The following is a 21,594-nucleotide window of genomic DNA, read 5'->3' as shown; positions in this document are numbered from 1 at the left end:
CACCAGTATCCTTACCACGAGTTAGATGCTGAATTACTGACATATTCGCTAATGATGCAGGCCGGAATTCAGGCAGACCGAAAAGGAGATGGCGGGACGACTTGGACGCATTCTACCCCAAATGGTGGGAAAATGCCGATGACAGGGTCGAGTGGAAAAAACGAGGGGAGGCCTTTGCCCAGCAGTGGGACACCAAAATAGGCTAAAGAAAAAAAAAAAAAAAAAAAATTCGCTAATGACTGTGTAAAGTAATTCTCAATGCATCCCCGTCGTACTGACATTGTTACAAGTGAGATGCACTGCGGTAGAATTAAGAGGAAAGAATGGCCGCTTCTCCATACAAACATAGTCCCCATTTTCCTCTCTTGATATTGACATTCTTCTTCTTCCTCGCGTTGTCCCGGCATTTTGCCACGGCTCATGGGAGCCTGGGGTCCGCTAGGCAACTAATCCCAGTAATTGGCGTGGGCACTAGTTTTTACGAAAGCGACTGCCATTTGACCTTCCAACCCAGAGGGTAAACTAGGCCCGTATTGGGATTAGTCCGGTTTCCTCACGATGTTTTCCTTCACCGAAAAGCGCCTGGTAAATATCAAATGATATATCGTACATAAGTTCCGAAAATCTCATTGGTACGAGCCGGGGTTCGAACCCGCGACCTCCGGATTGCAAGTTGCACGCTCTTACCGCTAGGCCACCAGCGCTTTCTTCTCTTGATATTGACATTATGGAAAATATATTTTTTTTTACATAATTTGATGTATATTAAATTAACCATAGCTATGCCCCTACGTTTGACTTTTTTACCAATAGAAATCCACAGTCAAATAACTTAAGCGCAGTTGACAACAAGGTCTATAGATAATGTTGAAGTGCTTTATCAATATCATCATTGTTTAAATAACATGGTGTCATAATTTGATACCATTATGCTACTTACACACTTATCTTAAGTTAGCAGGGGTCATCAACATTTATCACTTCAAAATAGCTTGATAATAACATGATAGCTTCATTTGTTTAAATTAAGTCTATTTTAGTTGTGGAATATTCCAGTTTAAGACAAATTTATTGAGATACAGAATTGCGACGAAATCGCAGAGTGAGCCACGCCTGATTTTGCAGATTTCTAGTTCTCTGCATAGTATGTTGCTAGCCACATATGATATGTTATAGTAAACCCCATTATCTATGTTGTAAAATTCATTGAAAATTTGGATTGACTAAATTTCCACTAATTTCTTATGAACTATAGTTGGTTTTTTTTAGCATTAGAAAGAACTTGAAAGAAGGTAAGCGATTTTGACCTGTCTTTTAATTGAAAAACACTTTTTAAAAATCAATAACTATTACTTATGAAAGCAGTAGACTATAAAAGATCGTATTAGATTCATAATTGTTACATATTTACCGTAACTTATTTTTAAAATGTGTTTTTCAATTAAAAGACACATCAAGATTGTTTACCAAATTTCTAATGCTAAAAAAACGAAGTATAACAACCACATATAAGACATGTGGATACATTTTTGTGTATACATACAGTCAACTGCAATAATATGTTACTCTTCGAAGGCCGCAAAAATATGTGACACTCTTTTATGGCTTTACAAACAAGATCATGTCAGATATTGTTGCGGCCTTTGGCCTAACATATTATTGCAGTTGACTGCACCATATTGATTTTTTTAAGTTTCAGTGGCATGTCACTGTTTTTAGTTCAAACAAAAATGCTTACTGAACTGAATAAATATCCATGTCAGTTTAAAGTCCTCAAAATTTGTACAAAAGCATATTATTTCTCAAATCGCATGCACAAAGTTTAATTTATGTGCATACGTTCAATTCTGCTTAGTCGTTATATGATATTATTGATACCTACACAAGTGTACATACTGATGTACATACATTTATAAATAACTCCTCATTTAGATTCTCGGAAACTGATCAGAGGATGCCAAGGTTGAAACTTTAAATATAGGTTTCATAAAGAAACAAATTATAGTGTCTACAGTGAAATAGTTTTACGATTAGTGCATTAGAAATAACCATTTCGTTCTCAATAAGTTTCCTAACCTTAAAGTTTAAAATAAACTATCTATATTGTTAAAAAGTAATAGTAAAAGATGTTTGATGACGTGTTATACTCGTATTTGGGCAATTTCATTTAACTTGTACTTTAAAGCGCGACCTAAGTCGTGTTTCAGTAACGTATAACCGTCACATTCCTGACAAAATGTATGGGACCGTCAATTTTGTGACGATTGCTACGGCCGTGGTACACAGTTAAGTGAAAATGTCCATTTAACTTACATTGTGGATATCTGGCTGCCAAAGTCATGTCTAAAGGACTGATGCAGGCCTTTCGTTTCTCCAGCAAACACATTTGTTGTATAGCACTATTACTACACGGCGCGCCGCGGGCTCCGCTAGTCTCCTCTCCAGAGGCCACGGTTTATCACAATAAAAACACACAACACAAATTCCAAGCGGCATTCACTTCCATAATTTTCACCAAAGTAACTTTGTTTGTAATTGTAAAGTCGCTTGCACGCAACTTTCAAAATCCGTGTTCCCGAAAACGTCACTTCACATAAAATTTGACGCTAACTAGTGTTGGGCAATGTCCGTCAATGAACGGTACCGTGAACTGATTGAATGAACAAATATTTTAAATTAAATAAACGAGTTTAAAGAAATAGCGCGCTTGTAACCGTACAAGACAGCCAACTGTGTCGAGCGACAGCTAACAACTGAGTCAACACTCAACAGTCGGCACCGCGTCTATATTCTACACACGACTCGTCAGAGCCCGGAGCGAGTAGGTCCGTCACTACTACGGTCTGCTAACAAACTGGCATGTCGATGCGAATGAAACTTGCCGCTGGCATGCCTACACTGTTTGTTTTCCTAGAATCCATTCACCTACCGACAATGATTTAACCATTTTATCTAGTCATTGCCATTTTGCATTGTATATTGTTGCCATTGTTGGTATGCCGCGGTTCTGAGTATCGTAGTAAAACGTGCTTTCACGCCTACCTATATGGTCTTCCACTTATTTCTAATTTAGAAATAGTACCTACCTATTTCTATGATTTATTGTTAACACCTTTTAAGTACTTACTTGATAAAAACTTGTCAAGTTTTATAGGTTTCCAATTAAGACATTGCGTCAGTTTATACACGAATTCTGAGACATAAAATCGTTTCCGAGAATACACACCGAGGATGAATATGCAATTTAATCCGAAACGGATATGGTAATATCGGTCTTAAAATAAAACGAGATTCGCCTTGATCAGAAAAGAGGACAAGAACTGTCCTACTTATTATTCATAGTAGTAATCTAATACTAATTATGCCCTTCTCCTATCGCTTAATCATCACTTCTAAGAATATTTTATTGATTCCTTATCAGTAAATGGAACAATAAGAATGAGTAACAAGAATAAAATTATCGTGCGCATGCGATAAGTCAGAAATAGAAGATGAAAAACATTAGGTAAGTACTTCGATGTCCCCGTGCTGTTGAAACTAATTTGTGGAATTCTCGTAACAAGGCCCGTGATTAGCGATTACGGGCACGCGCGATTGTGAGGGGATTTTTGATGTAGTAACTAATGGGTCAAGATCACCAATATAAATAAGCATATGATCAGTGATTTTTTACATAGGTACTTTGCCAGGCTTGCTCGTGCGCAAGTTTAGTTTACTTTTGCTTTTGAGATATGAATCGGCATTTCGAAAACGTATAATTTTGTGTTGTTTGAAAACACAATACACACTACATATACAACAATAGTAGGCCAGACAATTGGTTGATTCTCCATCGGCATTGACATCGCATTCAGGACGCAGGTGTTCAATTCGCGCTGCGCCGCGCCATAGAGAGTGAGTTCTCCGTATTGCGATTATATTCGGCGTTCTCGGAATCCCTTACCTGCGCCCGCGCGGCTTTCACAACCATCTGCCTCGCCGCATGTCGCTTCGAAAAACGCAGCTGTTGCGACTGCCGAGTACTTTCAAATTTATCTCCGAGAATTCAATTTGGGACTAATTTCTTACTCGGAATGAGTTTCTCAACGCGGAGACTACGTTTTATTTAAGTGCCGTATTTAATTAACTTATTGCGTAAACAAGTACAAAAGGTAAACTTGAAGACATTACGTTTTTTGTACGACCATTACCAGTAAATTACATATAGTAGGGCAGATGTCGATAGAATTAAACAAAAAAAATGAAGGCAAAATATGCCATAAGAATTGAACGCTTTTTTTATTCAGTCATGCAATGCATGCGTTAATAGGTACGTTAATTAAGCATGCGAGTAAATACATACTTATATTGAAATAAAAAACACAGACTATACCGCACTACCACAGACTATATCGCGGTAGACTCGTTTGTGTAATTAAATATGTATACAAAAATTTAAAGTGTTATAAAAAAGACAGATCAGACAAAAAAACCTTCTTTATACTCTCTATAAATTACTTAAACGTCTTAAACTTGTTGCTGATATCCAGCTACGTTATTCATAATAGCACGTACTAAAATACAAAATATGTATTAAAACTCGATAACGTGTCACTGCGAATATTACCTTCGTCCTTTCAAGTCTTTGACCCCTCGGTTCTTTGTAACACTTGAGGTGAGGCGACCGATGGTGCCTTTCCGAGAAACAGTCTAGAGGCAATGCGTTTTTTCTATAGAACGCCTGTCGATGTGTACCTACACACTCAGAACATACTTGGTATAATGGTGTGAATGTGTGTGTGATTATGTATTAATATGATGACTTCGCATCATATATTTTAAATAAAAGCAATTAAGCATAATTATTCGTAATTAGTGAACTTCTTCGTTATTAACTGAAGTAAATTTAAATGTAGATTGGCTATAGTTTGTTGCCATTATCTTAAGGCTAAAGTACAGACAGGTACATCAGAGTGTGACTAGTTTATTACAATTTACAACCGTAGTATAAAATATTTTAGACAGTCACAATCTAGAACTAAATGTCGCAATATGGTTTTGTCACCTTACAGGAAAATTAAATAATTACACAAACTGAACAAAAAGTTGCCATCCGGTTGGCAAAAGGAACTAACTTTTTGTTTGTTCTATTTTTGTCGACCATCTAATAAGCCTTCGCATCAATTGCCAAGTATTTCGTCATTCGTTAGATGAAAACCGATGTATACCGATATAACCAACATTGACTCCCGCATGTCTGCCTCCTATCACTTTCTATTATAGTAGCTAACTGCGAGAATAAAAACCCATACCAGTATCATAAGAGTAGAATGGAATCCTGATGAAATAACTAAAAGAACTTTTTTTAACTTTATGAAAACTGTTACTTTGACGTACGTTGTAGGTACGGATATTTAGACGGTAGACAGACAGTTGAAATTTTAATCCCATAATCGTGCCAGCCACCTGAATCACCGTTTATTTAGAATAAGTCTACGCTAAAGACATCGTAATTACCTATCTAAGCATTTGCGGTATTAGTCTAGTCGTTATTTGTAGCTGAAACGTAGTCGAGCGAAGTGACGTAACTGTCGTCACCCGGACCTCGCCCAAGATACCTCGGTTCTAAGAATTTACCTATAATGCCTATATAAGTCCGGTTTTCAAACACGTACCTATATTAGTCAGGTATTCAAATCGACAGCGTAATTTGACAGCTTGTTGCGAAACAAGAACAACGGTGACAGATTATTACCTATACCTTACATATACGTTAGCATACTGATGTGCCTAAGGAAACTTTCCAAAATTGCGAAATGTTTCGGAAATTGAACGTAAGAAAAATTCGGAAAATTTCTTACATTTTTGTATGAGAATTGAAACTTTCCAATTTTAAATTTAAATTTCCCATATTTCCTAGTGAAAGTTTCATGAAATTTCCGAGAATTTATAGAATTTTATGGAAACTTTCCGCAACTTGCACATCTGTACGTTAGCATTTTGGAATTCAGTAACAATTAAAAACGACACGTAGGTATATAAAATATGTTATATGGATGATTGACTATAAAACGCACAATTTCATCATAATGTCAAGCATGTATGTAAAAATATATTCAAATGTGAAATATAACTAGGTAATCTTATCTAATCTAGTAATTACGTCTCGATGATTTTAAGATAATTCGCTTCATTTAAAGTTTAAAAAATCATTCGGTCACTGTGTAATCAACCAAACAGCTATTTTAACTTCATGAGAAACCAGTAAGTACAGTATATTATAACTCCAAGAAGCTCTTGTTTAATAAACAGTTTTATTTTTTGGTGTTCATTTATTATTTACTTTGAAACGTTAATAAATTGTATACAATCAAGAACCGGGTTATGAGGCACCCTAGGGCGCCCCTAATTGGCTTCACTAAACCTGTAGTTTGCATTCGACACTTTAATTGAAACTAGAAAGCTATTCCGCTCGGGATCGGATCGGCATGAGCTAGAGTCGAACTGGAGGAAGCTTGTTGCTCTATTTTTATTTAAAATAATATGTATATATTTCTTCATTATTATCAGTTCCGTTTAGAATTAAATATTTGATTCAAACCCATACTCGTATTCTCATATTACTAAGAGGAAGTGAATTAGATTTGGATTCCGAAATGCTTGATATTCTTACTCCACCCGGCACTTTTGAACTCTTTGATTTGGATTAGATGTGGATCTGATCTGTCAGTGTCAATAGTTACATTTCTTCAACCAAAAACGTCACTTATAACACTGACAAATCAGATCCATATCTAATCCAAATCTTATTCACATACTCTTATTAAAATTAGAATACGCCTAAATAATGTGTTGTTCACATCTAAAAAAACCTGGTTCACTCCTTGCTTGTATAACCCGAAACTATGTGTGCTTAGGCCAAACTTTTCAACTACATAGTTTATTAGTTATAATAGGATTAGGAACTTTGAGGCTCATCAAGCGCGTATTGATCTAAATACGTGTGCTACATTTGTGTGACGCCATGACAATAAGTGTATTGCATAACATTAAGATTTTATTGTAAAGATAGTGTTCAATTGGACAAATATTATTACAAGAATTGTTAACGAGTTTATCCATTAAGCCGAATCTTGGATTAATTAGTTAATCGTTTCCGTCTGATATTAATTAATGATAACATATAAGGATCTCGTTGATAAAAAAAATCGTCGCGTTGTGTTATCAGTCAGCAGTGGCAACAGTTAAGAATTTTTCCGTCGTCTGCTACCACTGGCAACAACTGAGAAAAAAACCCAGTAATTACTATTATACCAATTCACTTCAGTGATTTTTTTTTCAGTTGCTCAGTGGAAAAGGCGAGAAGAAAATCCCAGCTGTTAAATTTCTTCAGTACAGTACCAGTGGTAAATTTCTGCCGTAAATGACGCTTTTTGGACTTATTTCGCCCAAGGTTGTATATAAATAATACAAACGAAAGGCCTATGACACAGTTCGTTCAAAAGGAGCCTATTCGTGTGGCCCGACATTTTTGTGACGAAGAGTTCCCCGTATAACGATAATAGAATGATGTTTTCGTAATTTTTGTTTTTGTAGTCTGGAGTTCTGGACATGTTTTTAATTTGACTCAATTACCAAAATTATTTATTATTAAATAAAAAAATGCGATCAGAACGCCTGTTGTTCACCTCTGCTTGTGTTGCTGTTTTCTTTTGTATTGTTGTCTTTTATGGAGGTGTGCAATAAAGAGTACCTATTTGTATTTTATTGTAGGTAAATATTATTAAAATAAACTCACAACTTTACAACTTTTTTTTGTGATATTTCAGGTAATCAGATCGTTAATGTATTAATTACCTATGATTTATGTCTTAAAGGACATTTCTTTATTTCTACTCACTTTATATATAATCACTCATTAAAAAAAAATAGTGCGCATGTAATTATCTCACGAAATTGCTATAAATGAAACAACCGAAAGGCCTGTGAGTCAGTTCCTTATAAAAGTCAGCCTATTCTCGCACGACAATTTTACATTGTGACGGAGAGTTCCTCGTATTCCGTTAATAGCACGGCGATTTCGCGACTTTCAATTCTTCGGAACTGGCACCGTTATTGTGCGACTGAAGGACGCTGAACGGTAACTTTCGATGTTAGTTTACCTGGGCTTCCATAAAAAACTTTTTTTTGCAAATAAAATATGATATTTTTAATTTTTTATTATATGGGTGCAGGTAGTTAAAAATCTATGGACCCTCAATTGTTTCTATCAATTTGTCTCTTTAAAAAAAGACATGGGTGACAATCGGGTCTCGTAAAAGATTTTTATTAGTTTGAAGCACGTTTATTTTATAATATATGTAATTGAAATTTTCATCATGTACCTAATTGAATTTTTCATTACAACAAAATAATCATATCACTTACGACTAATAAGACATATTTTTACAAAATCTTATATAAGTTCCCTTTTGCCAACCAAATATTTTCGCTGTAGCCGATTATAATATAATTATGTAGTATATATTTTTAATTGTATATGAAAAACAAAAATTAAATTATACGAATTCCAATTTTTACATCCATACTTATTTCATTCAGTTTTAATCATTCGGTCACTAGCGCCACGTGTACAACACTATTTCTACATATTTCCCGCGCAAGTGACAAACAAACACCAAACAAACAAACGAAAAGTCCGAAGACCGACTACGAGAAGTACCTACATAAAAAGTGATGACACATGTACAGTCACCTGCAATGATACTCTTCGAAGGCCGCAAAAATATGTGACACGCACTTATGGCTCTACAAATAAGATATTTTTGCGGCCTGCGTTGTGTAACATAATATTATTGCAGGTGACTGTAACTGTATTTACATTGCTATCACTTTAAAACTTGTCTCAAAATCTCAATGGTTATAACCTCCTTTTTTCGAGAACCAACCCCATGGCATAGGTAATCCTGACCAGACTCGAGAGTCGTTAAAACGTATTATTTGCAAAAATTGACGGTTTATTTTAAGCGGTTACTTTAGTCTATAGATTTTAAACATTTGACCTACTTACTTACTAGTCAAATAGGTACATTTTCATCATCATCAGCATTACCTACTTTTTTTTATAAACGGACAGTGTGTCACATGCGCATTGCCGCCCTTTAAAGAACTCCATAGGTCCTTTAATCCCTTGAGAAAACTATTAAAAAACCGGACAACTGCGAGTCGGACTCGCACACAGAGGGTTCCTTACTTATTTTTAGTAGATAATATTTGTTGTTTATAGTGGCAACAGAAATACATCATCTGTGAACATTTCAACTGTCTAGCTATCACGGTTCATGAGATACAGCCTGGTGACAGATAGACAGACAGACGGACAGTGGAGTCAATACGGTCCGGTTTTTACCCTTTGGGTACGGAACCCTAAAATTGACAAAAGTACTTGTCAGAACAGATAATATAGGTATTTCAAAGAAACGTCTTATGTTATGTTATGAATATAAGGAAGGACGTCTCAAAGAAGACAAAGGTTCCACAATATCGTAATAGAAATAAAATTGCTATATCATTATCTACGTATTATGCGCACGTAATTGGTGGACGCGCCCCTAAATTACTACTTACTTACATATTTCTCGGAAATCGGCACTTATTTTCGTATATTATAAGGAGTCTTTTGTTCGAGTGTTCGGGATAGGTACCTACCTATTGCTGTATCAAGGACCGTAAAATGATAATTTGTAAAAACAGGCCAAGTTTTTATGTGGTTTAGTAAAACATTATATAGTTTGTCAAAGGACTGTCTCATTTCAAACATAGACAGAGAGAATCATACTATCTTTATCTTACATTACTACTAGCACCAAAAAGAAAAGGATGAGTATAGTTTTTATGTTTTTATTTACTGACAAATTGGTTTGACCAGCTATAGTTAAGGGATGATTATCGGTCCGCCGGACGATATCGGCCTGTCAGTTAAAAGCAAAATTTGACAGCTCCGAACAACTGACAGGCTATATCGTCCGGCGAACTGGTAATCTGTGAGCCCCTTTATATAGGGTGTAATCGTTAAGTGTTTAATGTGCAGTAGAATTCTCAGATTAAGGAGACAAATATGTACCTATTTGTAAACTTCTAGTTAAGTGATGAACTGATGAATGGCTGAAAAATCATACAAACCCGCCTCCAAGAACACAACAGACAGACAGACAGATGAACGGGCATAGCTATAAAGTTGCTTATTTCTCCGCTTTCTTTCTCCTACGCATAAAGTTAGAATCGGACCAAACTGATGAGTTGATGACAAAGTGTGGCGATGTCATCATTAATGTCAAGTTTCTATGAAAGTATGACATTTATAATGACACCTTTCCTCACTTTTATTCTATTGAAATCATGTAGCTTAGATACGGATTCTATATGGGTAATGTGGGTGGAAAAGAGAAAAGAGTGTGAAGGGTTTTCGTCGAACTTGGCCTGACACCGTGACACGACACGACCTAGCCTATTCCTTTGAGTATTCTGTTCAGTACTGAATACTTTCTTTCACATGAATACTTCAGTTTCTCAGAAGACGTCCGCTTGAATTTCTTTTTAATCGTTAAATATTTTATTCTACTTTGGAAAAGTTGATGTTGAGACGTTTCATATTAATACTAAGCGAAATAGAAATTAAATTTTAAGAAGAGAAGCTTAATGGAAATTCTGAAAATTTTCGAAATTATAGCTAACCGTAAAACCAGCTATTAGAATACTATAAACGAAAGTGGAGGACCCGCGCGAAATCGCTTTTTAATCGCATAAAGGCGCAACTCAGCTATCTGCCTCTTTATCGCTCGAATATGCAAGAGTGATAGAGAGGTAACATAACAAAATTTCGACTCTCGTTTGCGGTAGACGCTTAGATTGTGACATTTGTGACGGATTGTGGAAGTGCCCCCCCCACGCAGAGTTTCGCGTTATACATATGCTATAAGTACCGTACGTATGTATAGGTGACAAAATGTTGATAAACTCTAAAAACAATAAAGGCTCCGTCACACAGGCACGTTTTGCGGGCAGCGCGTGAGCGGGGCGCGCCGCTTTTTCATATAAAACGCTCACGCCCCGCCCGGAAAACGCGCCTGTGTGACGGAACCTTAACCCGCCTTGTTTACCAGTCGGCTAATATAAATGGTTTTACAATGAAACGCACTTACTTACTTGTTTTCTCCTTTTCAGAATTTTCCATTATTTTTTATAGTTTGTACGAAACGTTCTTTATCTTTGTGATTACGATTAAAGCGGTTTTTACGTAAAAGCAATTTTCTCGGCACTTCGCTTTCATTTAATTAACGCTAAGAAATGTTCTTCTTACTTAATCAACATTTTCATTCCTAGAACACCAACAGAACTATTCTTGAAGAGGTTTTCTTTAAGAGAAGTTCTCTACTAACAATTTGCTGCGTGTGTTTAAATAATACGACTGACAAATTAAATTTTTTGGGGTCTGTACGTCAAAAGGAAAAAACGGAACCCTTATAGGATCACTTGTCCGTCTGTCTGTCCGCCGGTCACAGCCTATTTACTCCTAAACTACTAGACCAATTTATGTTGGAATATTGCACAAATATGTAAGCCTATGACCCAAATCCGGACATTTTAACGTAAATAAATGAACTTTAAACGTAGGGGGCACCTTGGGGGGCTAAAATAGAAAATTAAAAAAAAAAGTTTTGCAAAGTGTGTCAGTGTTATACCTAACTTGGCTGGACACGCTACCGCGTGTCTAGATAGCCGGTCAAGCAAATCTTGTCAGTAAAAAAAGGCGCGAAATGCAATTTTTTATGGGGCGATATCCCTTCGCGCCTAGATTTTTCCAATTTGCCGCCTTTTTCTACTGACAAGATCTGCTTGACCAGCTATAGGTATAACACTAACACACTTTGCAAAACTTTTTTTTTAATTTTCTAATCAAATGAAACGGCTCATTATAAGAATTTCAAATATATTTTTATTTTAGAAATCCAGAAAATATATCAAATGAAAGAAATCATTATGAGAATTTCAAATAGATATATTTTTATTTTAGAAATCGAATGAAATACATGTATTTCGACTGCCTATAAAGTTCAAAGAAATAACATCTATTGTAAAATTTGTAAATAAACGATACTGTTCTAAATTTATCGTTTAACAAATATCAAACCACTAAAACCAACTTCGTTGTACTACTCAAGAAGATACCTAACCTTAATGGAATGAAACTTATGAAACCATCTTACTTAAGTACCTAAGTGAATTTAAACTGAAAGGGTGAAAGCAGGTGCCGTGCCACCCCCACGCACCACCCACCTACCAATGCCTTCTCAGAGAGTAGGTAATAGGTAATTTAATCAGAGTTAGTCCGTCCGTCTAGAATAGTCTAGATACGCTAATATGTATATTTTACAAAATTGTATTGCGATAATGAAAAATACTATCTACTTTTAGCCAAAAAAACATTTCAATTTCAATTCAATTTCAATTTCTTTATTCATAACGTAAGTTACATGTAAATTTTATTATACATATTTACATCTTAATTTTATATTAACAATAATAAGTATCTCATTTCAATAATCACATATAACATTGTTTGGATTCATAAATTCATCAAATGAGTAGAACGCCTTATCTATTAAATATTCCTTTAGCTTTCTAATATAATAAACATATTGTCTGATAATTCTGCTGACTTCAAATTATTTGGCAAAAGATTATAAATTCTAGGTCATTGCGCTAGTTTCCGTCCATGTTCTAGTTTTCGTCCACTTGTCAGATTAGCGAATAATACATTTGATTTTTAATTTGCTACTGGCGAAATATCATTTTTATGTAGGTAGATATATTGTTTAGACATTAAGGATTGTAATAAGGCCAAATTTGTGCAGCAATGTAGGTTTATATTAAAATTTCGTCAAGTGGACGAAAACTAGAGCTGGACGAAAACTGACGCACCTACCCTATGTACCACACACATTGTTCAGACTTTTTTAGTCTGTGCCGGTTAGGGAGGAGATTATTTCCATTTCGGAAGTTAGGACCACGCGTTCTAAATTCATTAAGAGTTTTTCGAACTACCTTTGCCACTTCAAATATGTACAGACCTGGAACAGTCATGATCCTTAAAATCTCAATGATGAATGATGAATTCTCAATGATGTCGAGAGACAAAGCGTTCATCGCCGCCAAGCGCTGCGTATGCGATGTTCGCGTTTCCATTGTTGCCACCCAGGGGACCGATTTTTGAAATTCGACCGCTCGATTTCGTGTATTTCTTTCAGTAATATCTTCACTACTAGGCTTGTAAATTCTACTAATAGAATGGAAAACGAGTGGTAGATTATCAATTTATATCGCTCGTATTTAAAAAATCTGCATTTCGCCGTTTTCCACCGATTTTCGTGTGCCGAAATCGAGCGATCGAAATTCAAAAATCGGCCCCCTGGAGGGGTAAATAGGGATAGGGGACCGTCTAAAAACCGCTAACACTACTCGGCGACGACTTTGACGTGACAACAGAGGGGCAACCGCGAAACCCGAATTTCGTAAATTGCGGGGATTTTTCTTTTTTACTCCAATGAAGGCGTAATTAGAGTGACAGAGAAAAATGCCCGCAATTTGCTAAATTCGGTTTTCGCGGTAGCCCCTCAGCTCAGCACCTAAAGTCCCCTCCACACTAGTTAGTGCGCGAATCGCTTGCGAACCCGCGAACGCGAGTGTGGAGCCAGTCAATTTCACAGATCTGATGCGAACTTGACTCCACACTCGCATTCGCGGGTTCGCAAGCGATTCACGCACATAGGGGGCTTTAAGTACCTTATACGACTCATCCCTTGGTTAACAATCTACTATTTCAACACATTTCCGTAAAATTGATTTCATGACTGGCCCAACAACTGGCTGAACAATTGAAGCCCTATTTCTTACTTATGTTACAATGTAACAATTCCACAAATGAAGCCGTCCGTGCAACCCGCTATTTTTCGCCGTAGTCGGTTAACGAATTACATTATTATTATCGATTCCGGGAACAATCTCCGCGAGTGGCACACAGCGGGCGTTCAAACGTTCCGTTTCGCGAAAGATAAACATTGTGTAAAAATTCCAGTTTCGTGCGGCTCAAATGTTCTCGGAATCGGTTTGGTTATTGTTTCGTGTTTAACGTGAATTGGAACGTTTTGAGCGGCTTCTACATCAATCTATAGCCGGTCAAACACATTTGTCAGTAGCAAAAGGCGCGAAATTCAAATTTTGTATGGCACGATTACCCTTCGCGCCTACATTTTTTTTAATTTGCCGCTTTTTTCTACTGACGGAAATGGTCAAGCCAAGCCAGACTATAGTATACTTGGTCAACCAGATCTTGACAGTAGAAAAAGGCGGCAAATTTGAAAAATGTAGGCGCGAAGGGATATCGTCCTATAGAAAATTTGAATTTCGCGCCTTTTTTTACTGACAAGATTTGGTTGACCAGCTATAACTGGATCGCGCATGAGGGGTGGGGTGATGGGGCGGGGTGAAATGACCGAACGGGATAGTCTTATGTGTCCTATCTAGATATTAATTATACTCTGGTCTTATGTATCTTTGCAGGAGTAGCAGCGTAAGCGTTATTATTGTTTGTCCTTGTCACAGTCTCACATTTTTTATTCCTCGCCTAGTATGGATTATGGTGGGCAACAAATAAACTCGACCAATCATAGTGTCGCATTTAGGGTTTGCAATCCGGATTCGAAATGTATGAAATTATCCGGATCTGGATCCGGATCCGCGGATATTCCCATACATTTCGGATCCGTCGTGCAAACCCTAGTCGCATTGCGTATGTTTGTCACTTTTGTCCCTCACGGAGGCACGCGCCGCACATCTATAGGATCCTAGTTATCCTAGTACCATATATCTAATCAAATGTTCTCGGAATCGGTTTGGTTATTGTTTCGTGTTTATCATGAATTGGAACGTTTTGAGCGGTTTGTATGAAATTTTAATTAAGGTGTCTACAGACGTTAAGTACAATACTACGATTATTATTGCATGTTAGTTTAAGCTACTAATAGTTTTAACTGTTTAGTGTATAAGATCTTCTTTCTTAAATTTATATGTGTGGTGCTGTATGTAGATGGTTTTTGCAATAAACGTTTTTCTATTCTATTCTATTCTAAGTAAGAGCAACGAATTCAATCGATCGACCAAATGCCGCAATGTAGGTATGTATTTAAAATCGCATGCGATTATCGGTCACCTTTGGAAAGGCTATTAGATAGCTACTCGTAGTGGTCTTCACTTCACATTTGTACGAAAAGTCAAAAACGCCGAGACCCAAAGAGAAAAATTTTCCTGCCTTGACTTGAGGGCCTACCGCGAAAACCGAAACTCGCAAATTGAAAATCGCGAAATACATATTCACTTGAAAAAACTTCGGAAACCTCTCATATTTCTGTACCTATATTTTTTTTGAAAATGAAAGTCTCCTTAGTTACCTGTGAAATATTCTTTTCACCTCAGCAGCTCGAACAAGGGTACTTTGATTCTTAAAAACAGTGAGCAAAATGCGATTTTGCTCACTGAGTGAGACAAAATGACATTCAAGTGACCTTTATAGTCAAATGTCATTTCAACATGCGGGGTCTAATACAAGTTCGAAATACTTGGGTTCTATTATCTCTGTCCCTTTCACACTGTTAGCAAAAAGAAACAGACAAAAAAAATAGAGCTGGGTCGTTTCGAGTTTTCCGTGAAACGAAACGTAACCGTTTCTTTAAATCACGTAACTGTTTTCAAAAACAGTTTCTAAAATAACTGGATTCCCAGTGTGTGTCGAACGAAACGAAACGAAATCGCATTGAATTTAGAAACGTACGTACTAGTTTTTAAAACAAAATTATACAATCAACTTAACTCGACACTCGACAAATACAATCACATTAGTTTGTTATTGTCACGAATTCCCGCCAAGTCGCGAAACCAAAACTAAAACGATCTGCAATTCACATTTCAAAAAAACCTAATTTGCATCGTCTCACAAATGTCTGATATAACTTGACCCCTAACTTCAGTACTTTATAAAGATAAATCGATAGGTCACACATAAAATGGCCCCTAAATTCGTGATGCTAGCGAGTGTTTGTTAAGCGTCGTGAATTATTTTTAAAGTAGTCCAACTGGCGCCAATTTCGCTATTTGCTTAAATTTTACGCATTAAAAGATTCCTTAATTTAAACCCTAATGCTTAGAAAATAGAGCACTTATTTATCTAACGAACATTGAAGTTTTTGAATATAATGCCTGCTAAAAAGCGCGATTAGCGTCTACCTGACAAAGCTCAATACGTTTCGTTTCGTTTTTATCTCTATCTCGCTCTTTCGTTAGCCGATAACCTATAACTGTCCCTGCTCATCGGAAAACGAATAAAACAGTTTTAGAGCTGCATTTTGCTTTGCGATAGTTGCGTACGTTATGCGTGGTTATGAGCGACTATGTTATCGTATGCCGCCGCCTCTTTGTCATCGTTTTTATAAAAACAGTTTGTCGTTCCTACCACAAACTGTTATTTCGTTACAGCACAAGAAAGTGTTTTTAAAAACACTTACGGAAAAAAACGCTCAGCTCTAAAAAAAAAGTTAAAACGACATTCAACGGTATATTCAGGGTTTATAATAGACCGCCGAAAAACTTCAGACCGCATCGTTCCAAATCCAAACCACGTACGAGTATGAATTCTTAATAATTAACTAATAAAAATAAAGTTTAAGATTTGATAAAAACTGATAAAATACTATATTTTAGGTATTTTATTGTACAATTAAAATAATGAACTCAAAAAATATACAGAACACCATCACAATAAACAGAAATACACAGAATATCATCACGCAAAATTAATTATTTTACTTTTAAGAATTTCTACCATAGTTGACAAATAGTACGTATCCACAATTCGGACCGTATCTTACAAAGATTTATTTTACAAAAAAAAAGTTGTCGATTGAAGTGTCAGTTGACGTTTGTTATTTCCATATTATTTTACTGGAATTTATTATTACGTTTTGTTTTTGTGTTCCATTGCGGTAATTAAACTTAATTGTTTGTATATCTTAAGAAAACATGAGTGCAGGTATTAAGTGATGAAGAAGGATTACATTTTTCAAGTTGTCTAATAGGTATGTTCTCACTGCGCTGAGGTGAAAAATGTTGTGTACTACACGAGATCAAAGTTATTTACATCTCGTGCGCTTATGAGTCCCTTACTACGCTCAAGATTCTAAATTAGATTCACTCGCTACGCTCGTGAATCTATTATAGAATCTTTCGCTTGCACGGGACTCAAAATAAGCACTCGAAGAAATATCAAACTTTGATCTCTTGTTGTACAAATAACTATTTTCAACTTTTTGGAAACTGCACATCTGGGGCCTGTTTCTCAAAAGCTTGTAACTTGTAATACAAAGTGGAAGTCCCTTCTAACAAAAGCTGTCAAAAAGTGACATCCGCTTATTGTATTACAAGTTACAAGCTTTTGAGAAACGGGCCCCTGAACTACACTAATACACTAGGGGTACAAGACCTTAACTAGTCTTATACCTTCAAACTTTACCTTATCATTAGTTAATACAATATCAGACTTTACTGAGAACAACGTGAACACTTCGAAAGTACTTATAAGTATTATACTCCTACAGTTTCGCATAATAATAGGAATCCAAAGTTTGGCTTAACAAGAGCGGTGCAAAGAGCTTTCAAAGTCTTTATCACTATATACGAGATTACGAGTATACATAGTATAAAACAAAGTCGCTTCCGCTGTCTGTCTGTCCCTATGTATGCTTAGATCTTTAAAACTAGTAGTTCGCCCCGAACTGAGAACTCGCGGTTCGCCAAAAATATCAATTGAATGCAGTCGTCAAAGGATTGAAAACCGCGTACGATTTATTGCAAGGTCTGTGGAGCCCTTAACTGATACTGTATCTGTGGTAAGCCGAAATGTTTCCTGTCAAATGTCAAATACCTATATTATGTTTATTTTATTTTTATCTTGCTAATTATTTCAAAATGGTAAATTTTAAAACGATAGTATAAAAGTGTAAGCCGAGCACTTTCATTTGATACCAAACTCGACCATACTTTCTTGCAAATAAAATGACCGGAATAGCAAAACACCTCACAAACAGCTTTTTGGCCTTCTAAGCTCTTCTAGCTCAATAACCCCTTGATCGAGCCTAGGGCTTCCAAATACCGGACTTCTCACAATACCGGTATTAATACCGAAACTGTCTTCATCAATACCGGGATCCCGGGATCCCGGTATTGGATATGAATCGCTTAAAAATATATAGTTTTATTAAAAAGGGGAATTAGAAAGGCTCACTGGAATACCAGATATGTCCTAAAAGCTATTACAATAATAGGTATTTATTTTGCCAAAAGCTGGACTTTATGTTAGTAAAGTAACTATCATTCTGTTGGTTAAAATGTATTCCTGGTACACCGCGACACAGGCGAAGCCTAGTGCGGAGACCCCGCCACACTCTGTAATTTGTATTTTTGGAAATAAAGATTATTATTATTATTTGTTTAATAATAATAAACAATCAATGCCGCCATTGCAATAATTTTATTTCACACTCCAGGTTGGCAATAATTATATCCAATTTGTTGACTTCACCTCACCAGTCTCATTTGTAGTCCAACTTAACCAACCAGACAACATTTTTTCAAATTTGCGTCACAATAAAATTGGTTTGCCATTATTACAATTATCCTTGCTCTTTCGTTTTATTTTTTGATAAAATTATAAGAACTAATTATGTAATGTTAATGTCACTACCATCATATACATCACCCACATAACTTCAGGATTCATCCACCACCAACTTGGAGGATATAATCAAACGGAGACGCCATGTCTGTAATTTTCTGTACAAAACAGTCTGCCGATTTTTGCGGGGAGGGGAACGTCAAATGTATGCGTAACGTAAAAATAGCCATGTCAGATAAACGTCAGTCCATACATTGTGTATGACCGTTGGCCGCCTATTTTCGACAGAGGGGAAAGCCTGTTAATGGCTACTCCGTTTAGTTGTATCCTCCAAGACCACCAACCACCAAATATTTATCTGACGCATAGACAACGATCTTGTTTCAATAATAAGATGAGGGCTAGAGACCAGTTAGAGTTAGACCAAGTAAAGTCTGCAACGATTTTGATAGCATACGCAGTACGCAGTGCAAGTGTTATTTGTACGTCATAATTTCATAGAACTTTGACGTTTAAAATAACACTTGCACTGCGCGTGCTATCAAAATCGTTGCAGACTTTTCTTGGTCTAACTTTAGATGCGTCTGACGTTTAGTAAGCTTTTTGATACAGCCGAATATAATGGATTTAAAGGGTTTATACTGCGCATTTCCCTCATTTTTTAAAATACCGGGATCCCGGTATTGCCTTTAAAAATACCGGTATTGAAAAATGCGTTTAAAAAGGCGGGATCCCGGGATCCCGAAATACCGGGATCCCGGTATTGGAAGCCCTAATCGAGCCTGCTCATAATTTAATGACTAAAATATAATGCCCTCGACTACACGTTTACCCAATTTCATTTAAATTAGAACAAATTTACTTAAGTTATTGTGTATCAAACTATCTTCTGACAGTTCAGCTTAAAAACATCGAAATGCCGGGACGTGCCGCTAGCCAGCCGCGTGTTCAAAGTTGTATGTAAGAACTTCGCTTCGCTTCGCTCGCTCGCTCGTTCGATAAATAAAACCCTTGCACGGGGTCAAGAGACTCAAGAGCTGTGCACAAAGCACAAAGTCAGGCAGCCTCGTTACAGCCATTATCTCCCGGACTAACGAAATTAGATCAGTGGTTCCTAACCTTTTCAGTCCGGTCACCCCTATGACTAACTAGGGAACCTGATTTTACCCCTCCTCCCAATGGTAAAAATAAAACGTGTACCTACGTTTGTTGTATTGTTATATTAGGTTAGCTTATTACCCCCGTAAAATACCAGTTTTACCCCCACGCAGTGGCGTAGCTAGAGGATGTGGCGCCCGGGGCAGGCACCAAATTTGCGCCCCCCCCCCCCAAACGAAATGAACTAACGAAAGGGTTACTTTTTACTTATTAAAGTTTATTTTTGATTTAGACAATTGAGTGTTTTTTTAGTCCATCGGTGGTTAACAAGCTTACGACTCACCTGATGGTAAGCGGTCACCGCATCCTATGGACGTCTACACTCCAGGGGCGTTACATGCGCGTTGCCGACCATTTTAAAACTTATACACTTCTTTTTTGGAGATCTCCTTAGACTTGAAGATTCAATATCGCTTGTAAGTTTTGGATCGTAGACTATTCATAGTGCGCCTTTGGACAGATTTGAAGGGACCAAGGTGGCATCTAGGTGCTCCTGCCCAAAGGTGACAGCAGTACTCATGCATTATATGTGATCTGTCCATGGTCGTACGCAGCATTTTTTAACGGGTGGGGCAGAAGTAGGGGAGGCTGGGGACGTTGTAACAGGGTACGGTAGAAACAGAGATTCTTAGCTTATGGTCAGAGACCAGGGTGGGACAACTGCCCCACCTTGCCCCACCGTGGGTACGCCTATGGATCTGTCTGCCCCAGAGTAAAGTATCGCCTCCCTTTATTGAGCACACCGAGTTTTTTAGATACGAACGCAGCGCAGCCTACCCAGCAAGGTGGCTACGAAATTATTGGACGTCACTGATTGAGATGTCAACACCGAGGCTCCCAATACTCCCTGACATGGGAAGGGTTGTGCCTTGAAAAATGAGGTTTTCTTAGCGGTAAACGCGCAAAATTGAGCCTTGGTGGGATTGAATTGGACTAAATTCTCCCGATCCCACACCGAAACTCTGGATAGAATGTTCTCAATACCTGACACAGGTATTTCACGGCATTCTAGTATCACAGAACGAGCGATGTTAGCACGGCATGTGTTATAGGTACAGGTTGGTCCAAACCTTGCCGTCCTAAAAATTTTTTTAGATTCCTCACGCTGTGGGCTATCAGAATATGTATGTTAGGCGACTTTTCGTAGTTTTCGAATTATGATTTTTATTTTTATTACTTTTAACTTTTGTTGAGAAATTCCGGGGTGAAGCAATTATTTATTAAAAAAAACTATTGAACTTTTCTGAATATTTCTTTTTGTAATATAATCCTTCACAAACGGCGCAGTTGCTAAAAAAACAGCATCCTCACTTGGCTGAGTTGGGAAAAAAAGACAAACTTTTACATTCAAGCATGTTGCCCTTACCTAAATAAATAAAAAATACAAGCGATTTCAAGGACTTTTGGTTATTTTAGACCCTACGTTTTTTTTAAAGGTCAAAAAAGTGATACTTATAGTCATAATTTGTCAGAGTCGCCGGTCAAAGGAACTGAGGTGGAAAGCTTCCAAATTAGTAATTCATTACAAAAATCCTCTTTTGTTATTTCTACTATTATTTTATGGGGTCACTTCCCCATCGCTATTTCATGTTATCAGTGCAAATAGATACCACGAACAATTATTAGAAGGCATAAAAGCAACGCAAAGCTTTACCCCGGAATTTCTTAACAAAAGT

At 36.8% G+C, this 21,594-nt stretch overlaps 1 protein-coding gene across 2 annotated transcripts in view; it reads right to left on the bottom strand.

Moving 5' to 3' along the window:
- LOC134650927 (suppressor of cytokine signaling 2-like) overlaps nucleotides 1-21,594 on the bottom strand; it is a 52,105-nt gene that overhangs the window by 15,303 nt on the left and 15,208 nt on the right. The window contains exon 1 of one of the 2 annotated variants that reach the window (XM_063505881.1): nucleotides 2,314-2,969. The exons of the other annotated variant lie outside the window; for it this stretch is intronic. Coding sequence (XP_063361951.1) covers nucleotides 2,314-2,386 — 73 coding nt within the window. The 5' untranslated portion in view covers nucleotides 2,387-2,969. Of the gene's footprint in view, nucleotides 1-2,313; nucleotides 2,970-21,594 lie in introns of those variants that run through there. 2 annotated transcript variants of the gene reach the window in all.

This window comes from Cydia amplana, chromosome 9, assembly GCF_948474715.1.
Source record: "Cydia amplana chromosome 9, ilCydAmpl1.1, whole genome shotgun sequence".
NCBI classification, from domain to species: Eukaryota; Metazoa; Arthropoda; class Insecta; order Lepidoptera; family Tortricidae; genus Cydia; species Cydia amplana.
The sequence above is the reverse complement of the archived record's forward strand: the minus strand, read 5'-3'. Positions and strand labels throughout refer to the sequence as shown.